Source organism: Puntigrus tetrazona, chromosome 14 (assembly GCF_018831695.1).
Source record: "Puntigrus tetrazona isolate hp1 chromosome 14, ASM1883169v1, whole genome shotgun sequence".
Taxonomy (NCBI): Eukaryota; Metazoa; Chordata; class Actinopteri; order Cypriniformes; family Cyprinidae; genus Puntigrus; species Puntigrus tetrazona.
The window spans coordinates 5,572,508-5,583,242 of NC_056712.1; the positions used below are offsets into that span (position 1 = coordinate 5,572,508).

Genomic DNA, 10,735 nt, shown 5'->3' on the forward strand with positions numbered 1-10,735 from the left:
GCAAAATCTTTTATTATATATATGAACAGTAACCCAAACCATAGGTACTTACTATACATTATACTATTTATTTCATAGTAAATATATTTGTAGCAAAAGCCAACAATACACTGTATAAGTCAAAATTCTACATTTTATGCCAACAATCATTATCTGCATCTATAGTCTATATTATATCTATCTATAAACCCTTCGTGACTGGTTTAGCAGTCACATTTTTATTTAAATAGTAAAACAAAAACCATTAATAATAATATCATCATGAATATTAAATAATGAAACAACCAAAATGCTGTTATTGCCAATTTCTTTCTTCAATATGATATGTCAGTGTTTATTTAATGTAAAAAACCGTAATCAAAGAACTTGGATGACACACATCAACATAGGTCATTTAGTTTTATTTAAACAATATAGTATAAAAAACAAATAATTCTTAGGACAATTCTAATACATTATAATAACACATTAAAAACCTAACCTATATAACATGGGTTATGTACATTGAAAGCGCAAATACAGAGATCAACTTCACTGAATGAGATTGCAACAAGTTTTCGTTAGTCATTACGAATGAGCTCAATATATGGAATTCCCACAGCAGTGGGCTTCCTTATTGTCAAATTTCTTAAATCGTTTCCTTCTTAAAGTGTTTTTCAGCAATACGTCAGTTAATATTTTGCCATAAAGTCAGCTGACATATTAACAAAACCAAATGATTCGCCTTGGCCGTGTTTGCTATCTGACACGGATTGTTTGAGTTTCATGTTTTCCTTCAGTGAAGTGGCCCAGATTTATTTACATTGAGACGATACTCAAAGTGCACAGTTTTCACACAGTCATTGTACAAACACACAAATGAAAGAACATCACATAAAGATGCAAACTGAATTCTTAAGGATGCGAAGTAGCTTGTTTAACGTGATGGATGGCTCAGGGGAAGTCCAGCTGACCGTGATGCTCACAGTGTTTGGGACAGACGTATCCTTCTCTGGCCTTTCTCCTGTCTGACCGAGGCCGGTCCTGCTCGTTGTTGCAGCGATGCACCAGAACCGGGTCTTTCTCGGCTGGAGATTTTTTCATCAGCAGTCTCTGGAGAATGCGTTTGTCTGAGCGCTCCTTCCTGAAATCATCCTCGTACACCTTCAGCTGAGAAGACCGACAAGAAGACGTTTAAACACATATAGGAGATATCTAATGCCGTTTGTGTTTTTGCATTATTCGACTATAATGATACAGAAATTAATTTGAAAATACATTCATATTAATATTAACATGCACATCCGGTCGTCAGTCCATAAAACAGAAAGGGAAGAAAAGAGAATGATCAGGGTTCCTGTGAAACACGGTCTATTTTTAGTGTGTGAGATGCATCATCTCCAGTATTAGGTAACTTACTCTTGAAGAAAGAAATGACTTACTAGCTACTAATTATGCCAGTGTAATTAGATACTGTGCTAATTATTTCTCTAAAAAGCACTGCATTACTTATTACTTTGTAATTCACAGATCAACCTCGATCAGCTGAACAATGACTGAATAGACATTAAACTTATCTCGCTATTTAAATTAATATAAAATGACATAAATGATTCTTGAGCTGACCGAATAATTCACTATTAAAAATAAATGTGCTTCAAAAGGATCTTCACAGCGATGTCATAGAAAAACTATTTTTCAATCAAAGAACCGTCCATTTCGTACCTTCTTATAATCTGAAGAACCTTCTTTTGCCACAAAGAACTCAGAAAGGTTCTTTAGAAGTTTAAGGTTCTTTATGGAACCATTTAGACAAAAACATTCTTCCATGGCATCATGAAATCCACAATGTGTTACATCTACTATTTTTATATTAAAATCTCCTGAATTTTAATATAAAATTTTTATGTTAAAATCAAGATGCTTTTATTAGATAAGCAAAATGATTTAATATATTTACTCTTGTTTCCAGGGGACAAAAATCTAAATTAAGTAAAGTAAAAAAACTCTTGTTTAAGAATATTTTACTTACCCCACTGGCAGATATTTTTACTAATTAATAGTAATTATTAATAGTTAATTGTAATTAAGAAGTAATTAATTACATTACAGAAAAAATACCTATTTTACTCTTTCAGGGAAGTGTAATTAAACGACTGTGACTGTGTGCTTTATAATAAGTTTAACTGGAAACCACATCTCTTATCTTTTTGTTAAGACTTTTAAATAGAATGGAATGGAATTCTTTGACATGGAAATTAGATCCTGATCTGCAGTGACACACAGGTGACAACATAATGATAAAAAAATAAATGCGTTTCCTCGTAAAAACACACACTGTAATTGGTTAGTCAAACATGAAGTGACGTGTCAGACTGTAGAAAGACTCATTTAACAGTGTCTTCAATAGCTAAGTACAGAAAGTAAATTTGCAACTTCATGCCAGCTCAGTCTCATTAAAGCATTACTTGACTGTGAGGATAGATTATACGTATTACATGGATAATAAAATTATTTATAGTTCACACAAAAATATTTTTTTTTAATTTAGTCAGCCTCAAAACCTTTATGAGTTTAGCTAGCTGACATGGAGCTGACAGGATGTTTATAGAAAGATATCTGAATTATCAAAATAAGGTGTTAGCGCAGGTTTAAGAGGAATCTACCTCTGAACAGAGTGTTTGATGGAAAACAGAGATTAGCTAGGACCATGTAAAAATATCATTCACCTAATAGAAAATCAATGGAAGTCTATGCAATCCTTACAAAGATAGCAAAAAAGTGTTCGGTGTGTTTGAGGAGTGTGTTCAGTGTGTTTGAGGAGTGTGTTCTGGTGTGTTTGAGGAGTGTGTTCAGTGTGTTTGAGGAGTGTGTTCTGGTGTGTTTGAGGAGTGTGTTCAGTGTGTTTGAGGAGTGTGTTCTGGTGTGTTTGAGGAGTGTGTTCAGTGTGTTTGAGGAGAGTGTTCTGGTGTGTTTGAGGAGTGTGTTCAGTGTGTTTGAGGAGTGTGTTCAGTGCGTTTGAGGAGTGTGTTCAGTGTGTTTGAGGAGTGTGTTCTGGTGTGTTTGAGGAGTGTGTTCGGTGTGTTTGAGGAGTGTGTGCGGTGTGTTTGAGGAGTGTGTTCAGTGTGTTTGAGGAGTGTGTTCAGTGTGTTTGAGGAGTGTGTTCTGGTGTGTTTGAGGAGTGTGTTCTGGTGTGTTTGAGGAGTGTGTTCAGTGTGTTTGAGGAGTGTGTTCTGGTGTGTTTGAGGAGTGTGTTCTGGTGTGTTTGAGGAGTGTGTTCAGTGTGTTTGAGGAGTGTGTTCAGTGTGTTTGAGGAGAGTGTTCTGGTGTGTTTGAGGAGTGTGTTCAGTGTGTTTGAGGAGTGTGTGTGTTCAGTGTGTTTGAGGAGTGTGTTCAGTGTGTTTGAGGAGTGTGTTCTGGTGTGTTTGAGGAGTGTGTTCAGTGTGTGTGTTTGAGGAGTGTGTTCGGTGTGTTTGAGGAGTGTGTTCAGTGTGTTTGAGGAGTGTGTTCTGGTGTGTTTGAGGAGTGTGTTCTGGTGTGTTTGAGGAGTGTGTTCGGTGTGTTTGAGGAGTGTGTTCAGTGTGTTTGAGGAGTGTGTTCAGTGTGTTTGAGGAGTGTGTTCTGGTGTGTTTGAGGAGTGTGTTCAGTGTGTTTGAGGAGTGTGTTCAGTGTGTTTGAGGAGTGTGTTCAGTGTGTTTGAGAGAGTGTGTTCGGTGTGTTTGAGGAGTGTGTTCAGTGTGTTTGAGGAGTGTGTTCTGGTGTGTTTGAGGAGTGTGTTCGGTGTGTTTGAGGAGTGTGTTCGGTGTGTTTGAAGAGTGTGTTCAGTGTGTTTGAGGAGTGTGTTCAGTGTGTTTGAGGAGTGTGTTCAGTGTGTTTGAGTGTGTCTGGTGTGTTGAGGAGTGTGTTCAGTGTGTTTGAGGAGTGTGTTCTGTGTGTTTGAGGAGTGTGTTCTGGTGTGTTTGAGGAGTGTGTTCAGTGTGTTTGAGAGTGTGTTCTGGTGTGTTTGAGGAGTGTGTTCAGTGTGTTTGAGGAGTGTGTTCAGTGTGTTTGAGGAGTGTGTTCAGTGTGTTTGAGTGAGTGTGTTTGTGTGGTGTGTTTGAGGAGTGTGTTCGGTGTGTTTGAGGAGTGTGTTCGGTGTGTTTGAGGAGTGTGTTCAGTGTGTTTGAGGAGTGTGTTCTGGTGTGTTTGAGGAGTGTGTTCTGGTGTGTTTGAGGAGTGTGTTCAGTGTGTGTTTGAGAGAGTGTTCTGGTGTGTTTGAGGAGAGTGTTCTGGTGTGTTTGAGGAGTGTGTTCAGTGTGTTCAGTGTGTTTGAGGAGTGTGTTCAGTGTGTTTGAGGAGTGTGTTCAGTGTGTTTGAGGAGTGTGTTCTGGTGTGTTTGAGGAGTGTGTTCGGTGTGTTTGAGGAGTGTGTTGTGTGTTTGTTTGAGAGTGTGTTCAGTGTGTTTTGTGTTCAGTGTGTTTGAGTGTTCTGGTGTGTTTGAGGAGTGTGTTCAGTGTGTTTTGTGAGTGTGTTTGAGGAGTGTGTTCAGTGTGTTTGAGGAGAGTGTTCAGTGTGTTTGAGGAGTGTGTTCGGTGTGTTTGAGGAGTGTGTTTGAGGAGTGTGTTCAGTGTGTTTGAGGAGTGTGTTCGGTGTGTTTGAGGAGTGTGTTCAGTGTGTTTGAGGAGTGTGTTCTGGTGTGTTTGAGGAGTGTGTTCGGTGTGTGTTTGAGGAGTGTGTTCGGTGAGTTTGAGGAGTGTGTTCTGGTGTGTTTGAGGAGTGTGTTCAGTGTGTTTGAGGTGTGTTCAGTGTGTGTTTGAGGAGTGTGTTCAGTGTGTTTGAGGAGTGTGTTCAGTGTGTTTGAGGAGTGTGTTCTGGTGTGTTTGAGGAGTGTGTTCTGGTGTGTTTGAGGAGTGTGTTCGGTGTGTTTGAGGAGTGTGTTCAGTGTGTTTGAGGAGAGTGTTCTGGTGTGTTTGAGGAGAGTGTTCTGGTGTGTTTGAGGAGTGTGTTCAGTGTGTTTGAGGAGTGTGTTCAGTGTGTTTGAGGAGTGTTCTGGTGTGTTTGAGGAGTGTGTTCGGTGTGTTTGAGGAGTGTGTTTGAGGAGTGTGTTCAGTGTGTTTGAGGAGTGTGTTCTGGTGTGTTTGAGGAGTGTGTTCGGTGTGTTTGAGGAGTGTGTTTGAGGAGTGTGTTCAGTGTGTTTGAGTGCTCTTTGGTCCTCACCTGCTCCTGCAGCAGTGTCATCTGTTGACGCATGTCTGTTTCTCTCTGCGCCGCAGACGCTTGTTCTCCTGCATCATACGTTCATGGTCCTTCTGCTCCGTTTTATAATCAGCCTCATAGATTTTAGTCTATTTGTGGATAAAGTCAAAGTCTTTTATAATTACAACAACTAAAACATCAACTAAGCGGTATTACTTAAACTATTACTTATATTAGTCTTAAGTTACACCACTAAATTAACATTGTCATCATTTCTCTAATTCGTTTTGGAATAAAAGAGTCTGCTAAATAATTAAATGCAAATTTAAATACGTTTACCTTCTGTTTGCCTACTCTACTAATGTATAACTCTATGAAGCTTGTCATATTTGATTTGCAAATTTCTAAAGCCACTGAATTATCAAACACAATTTGTCATCTGTTTGATAGTTTAAACCTTTTAATCAAGGAAAAAGATATTGTAAAAACATTTTTTTTTTTGCTGTGAAATCTTTATTGATTTTACATGCTGAAAAAGCTACTGCATTGGATTGAATATTTTTGCTCAGTTTGTGTGATGCATCAAATATATAACATATGCATTTTTTCTTTGCTATTTTGTCAGGGTTTACAGAGTATATTCTCCAAATGAGATCGAATGTTCTGATCACATGATAGCTCACCTGACACCGCAGGGCCTCCAGCTGCTCTTTAAGATCCTGAACTTCTCTTACAGGGTCAGATTGTGTCTCTATTCCTTTTCCAGCCAGTCTGAGACTGGACCTTGTGCCAGGAGATATCCCTGGAGCTGACCTCACATCCAGAGTGGGCTTAGAACAGCCCTGGACCAGCTGAGATTCTGAGGAGCCACTGATATCTGGAGTCTTCCAAAAGAGAAAAATACAAATGTTCAGACAGATGCACCCAGTACATTGTAAGCAGTTGCTGTAAGCCGATGCTGTAAGCTCACCTGAGTTCCTCTGGTCCACTGCTGAAGATCTGTTTGGTGCAGTCGGCTCTCCAGCAGTCTGATATACTCCTGCAGATGCTGGTTTTTCTTCAGCTCCTGCATGAGTGTTTGCTCATAATATTCCCTCTTGTTCTACAGACACAAATACGAATATGTAAAAAAATGCATCTGCTTCTGAACAATTCAAGTCTAATTTTGAGCTAACCCAACCTCTGAGAAATCTGAGGGATCTGACCAATTACAGTATAATGTGATAAATGTGACATCCCTAAATAGCCACCCAAAAAATACACAAACCCTTTACAGCCAAAAGAAGAGGATTCTTTGCAAAACCTGAGATTTGGAATATGTGAAATATGTATGTAACCACAACCTCTAGCATTAGATTACTTGCAGTTGACAAACACTCATCCTAAGCTGATTTAGAATGACTATCAACACAAACAATCAACCCTGTCCACTGACAGACCACAAGATCCTAAGAGCTGTGTTACAGGGCTTTAGTGTCCTGGAGCGTGTGAGCTTCATCAGGGATCAGGGTTATCCTGCACACAGACACCATGCAGAGCAATCTTCTCAACTAATTACTCCAATATCCTCTGGCTTTCTTCAAATATGAAGTGCTCCAGATGTAATAAATCAGGTGAGAGGTGACTCATCACACATATTGCTTTTCTCATCTCACAGAACCAAGTTAAGTTAGGGAAATGTTATTTCTGGACTGAGAATGATCAAAAACATTCCATTTAAATGTTTTAAACATTTCTTGTATGTTTTAAGTTCTTCATTCTTACACAAATGTCAAATGCATAATTCAGTTTTATTATTGCTCAAACATTGTGGGAACATTACATTTGAAAGAAGAAATGGTGCTACATTCAAAAGTGCATTTCCATAATCTTTACAAAACAATAAAATTGAATGTTCTCCCAACATTCACGTAAGCAAGAAAATACCTTATTCAGCATAATTTCTAAACCATATTTTCATCGAACAAAACTACAACCAAAAAAAATTGACTGGCTAATGGCAATGTCAGAGTTTTCTACTGTCTCTAGTGTCTAGTTTTGGAAACTGCAGTGATGTGCACTTATTAGTATGCATTTCATGTTTCGCTAAAAACGCACCCAGGTACTTAATTACCCAGAGTAATTAATGACAGAATTTCACTTAAGATTTAGATCAGATATAAACAGCTTCACAAAATGGCAGAAAACAAAACAATGTCCAAAAACCAAACAGATCCAGCCAGTGGTGCAGGAACCGTTGGCTGAACCGTTCACAGACCGTCTTGCCAGGTAAACTAACAATATTTGCAATCCTGTTTAGAGACACTAAAAATACACATTTGGCCTTTGAAGCAGCGTTGCAGTAAGAGTTTAAGAGTGTGTTTCTGCCCACATACCTGTTCATGCTCTACTTTAAGCAGCAGTCGGCTGTTGAGCTGTTTGAGGGCCCTGCTCTCCTCCTCGAGGGCCGCCACACGCTGCTGGAGGCCCACACTCGTGCTGTGATAGATATGATCCCACTCCTCGTTCAGCTTCATCAGCTGACACACACACACACACACACACACACACACACACACACACACACACACACACAGACAATTTCAATAACTTAACATGCAAAAAGAGTGAAATACACTATTCCTTTATTTGGTCTAAGTGTGACACCTTCTGGAGAAAGTGTGTAACAGAAACCATGTTTGTTTTTTTTAGAATGTTAAATGAAATGCAATTAGAATTCAATGGTCTGTGCTGCTGTATTTCTAAAAAATAATATTATTTTTAGTTTTTTTTCTTTTTAAGGTGAACTCAAGAATATACAGCACAATTACAGAAAGGTATGTTGGACTGGTTCACGAATATGGAAGCAGAAAGCATGTTTGTTTTCCAGTTGATGTAAATGCATCTTTTTCTCCTACTGATGTTTGTAGTTTGTAGTCTGACTCTGTGGCTGCTTGTGAAAAATGATTTGTGAGGGTCACAGCTGGCGCTTTGTTCTACCTCTTTGTTAAGTCTCCGGAGTTCAGTGTTTTTGTTGAGGAGCTGAAGCTTCTCCTCATCAGAGGAGGTGATTGACATGCTCTCTGTGATGAGGGTTAACTGCTCCTCGCCAGAGAGAAGAGATTCGCCCTGAGCCGCCTCCTCCTCCACCGGCCTACAACACAACACATCGTTTTTGTATACTATGCACACTTCATTTTCTATCACCCTACACCAGCCCACACAGAAAATTTAACTAGCTGCTAATTAACATGCATATTACTGGAATTATTAGTAGTAATTAAGCACATATTAATGCTTTATTCTACACGACCTTATTGTAATTCCTAATCTTACCCAATACCTAAACTGCAAACTAGGAATTTATTGGGCGGGAAAGCTATAGTGAATACATGTTCCTTATTCTACAGTGTGACCACAATACCCTATTTTTAAGCTTGTCTTCTCACAGGCTTCCTGTTGTGCAGGTTCCTTTCACTCTTGACTAACCCTAACCTTCAGACAAAGCTGCAGGCATGTTTAGAACCGATCAATTAACATCATTAAGACCCATCAAGATGTTGTTTTCCACACGAGGACATTTGCGCACTGCTTTTTGGATTTTTTTATTCTTGTGAAAATCCTCTTGAGTACAGCTTACATGAGACGGGCCACACCACACGTATTACATGTTAATAAAAAGTAATTATGGCAGCAATTATAATTAGTATGTGAAGCTGCTCCACTAAATGATAACAAATTAAATACATCAATAATATATACCTGTAATTACACTGTAAGATGACAATTTAGATGAATAATGAGAAGCTAAGTCAGATCATTAAAGCTAAAAGCTATTTTTCTTGACAGCCTCGCTCTTTCATAGCTATAGGGAACAGCGCTGTGCTGTCATTGCTGTTGAGGTAATACAGTATCAGGCAGATGGAGAATCTGAAGCAGCGCAAATAAAGTCATGGATGTTATGCAAATGTTCCTGTAATTCATTATAGCCTCATGATGAATGACTCATGCTAAGCTGTGACAAAGTACGAACTAATAAAAGTTACACAGACTCGTCACCAGGCCCTATAAAAAAAGAAAATGAAAATGACTCTAAAAACCCTGGGAAATTTGAGCTGGGTTGTTTCTGTTATTATTGTCCCTTCCCCGTGAGACTTTTGCATATTTTTCCCCTCAGGATGTTGCACAAATATGATTGCACTTTACAAACGTATCACGCTTACACGGATATTACCAGTATATTGGTATTAATAAAGCACATATTAATGCTTTATTCTGCATGAGAATATTTTAGATCCCTTAATACACCCTAAACGTAAGAACTACCTTAGCAGCAAACTAGTAGTTTACTGAGGCAACAATTAGTAAGTTAGTCGATAACAAGAAATTACTCCCAAACTAAAGTTTCCCTCAAAATACATGCTCAAGTCTACAGTTAGAGTAACTCGTTGATCAAACTGTCATTAGGGAGTCATATACCGTGTTAAAAAAGGTGCTTAGATTTCTTCACAGTGATGCCACAGAAGAACCATGTTTGATTCCACAAAGAACTCTTTAAAGAACCAGCTCTTTCTTACCTTTTTATATTTCAGATTTTAAAGGTTCTTTTTTTTCTATGACATCATGAATCACCTTTGAGTATATATATATATATATATATATATATATATATATATATATATATATATATATATATATATATATATATATATATATATGTATGTATATATATTGGTGGTTTTTGAATATGGTAAATATAGCTACAGAACCATTGTTTATCTCATTTATCAGCCAAACATGTCAATCTTTGGAACACTACAAAAATACGTATAACTTGCAAATTGTTACAGATATAGTCCCCGCTTCCCATTTACACTTTTCAGCTGTCTTCTAACACTTTGACAGCTGCTGCTGACCTACTCTTAAACTAAAGAGAAGACGAGGTATTGATACGCACTCAGACTGCAGTTCGTTCTCCTCCTCAGGTAAAGAGCGCTCTTTGTTGGAAGAAGAGTCCTCTTCTGACAGTGACGACTGTGAACTTCCTTCCATCACTCTTTTAGATCTGATTAATAGCTGCAGTTTAATCCTCTTGTAGTCTTTCGGTCCTAGATCCACAGTGTGTGTAACGTGCGCAGCGAAGTGCTAATGTGATGTTATTCACTGGAGGGGAAGTTGACATATAAACCCCTTCATTGACATGCAAGGCATCACAGAGCAGGAAGTGATGCTCGGTCTGTCACAATAATAAACATATCCCAACTCTACGACCTTTACAAACTAATTAAGGCATAATGGGAATAATTCCTTTAGCTCTAGAGTGCGGTTTATGATTAAAAATGGTGATTTTGTACATCGTAAGGGTTAGTAGACTGACACAGAAAATAAGGAAGTGATTTGATGGTGAGCAGCAGGGAATTTCCGCTTCAGCATCATCTGCTCTCCGTGGGCTTTCTGAAAGACTGCTAAAAGCAGTACTATTAAAAACCAAACCACGACATCTCGATGTGAGCACATGAGCGAAAGGACTCTGGGGGGTTGAGTTTCACTTCCACAATGCCTGTTTACTCATACTGTCAACTCAAGTACTATGGTAACCATA

At 38.4% G+C, this 10,735-nt stretch overlaps 1 protein-coding gene across 1 annotated transcript; it reads right to left on the bottom strand.

Moving 5' to 3' along the window:
- Window positions 1-385: 385 nt before the first annotated feature.
- Window positions 386-10,454, bottom strand: LOC122357217 (periplakin-like). Its single transcript, XM_043256513.1, has 7 exons — window positions 10,091-10,454; window positions 8,134-8,287; window positions 7,530-7,673; window positions 6,125-6,256; window positions 5,838-6,038; window positions 5,176-5,303; window positions 386-1,149 (listed from the first exon to the last, which is right to left on the bottom strand). Exons 1-6 carry the CDS (start codon window positions 10,183-10,185, stop codon window positions 5,193-5,195), a joined length of 837 nt encoding a protein of 278 aa, XP_043112448.1. The 5' UTR covers window positions 10,186-10,454; the 3' UTR covers window positions 386-1,149; window positions 5,176-5,192.
- Between the last annotated feature and the right edge of the window lie 281 nt (window positions 10,455-10,735).

Coding starts and splice junctions, on each gene's coding strand:
- LOC122357217 (XM_043256513.1), bottom strand. CDS start 10,185: ATGGAAGGAAGTTCACAGTCGTCACTGTCAGAAGAGGACTCTTCTTCC. Junction 7,674..8,133: donor TCCGGAGACTTAACAAAGAG/GTAGAACAAAGC, acceptor TGTGTGTGTCAG/CTGATGAAGCTGAACGAGGA. Junction 5,304..5,837: donor TGGAGGCCCTGCGGTGTCAG/GTGAGCTATCAT, acceptor ATCCACAAATAG/ACTAAAATCTATGAGGCTGA.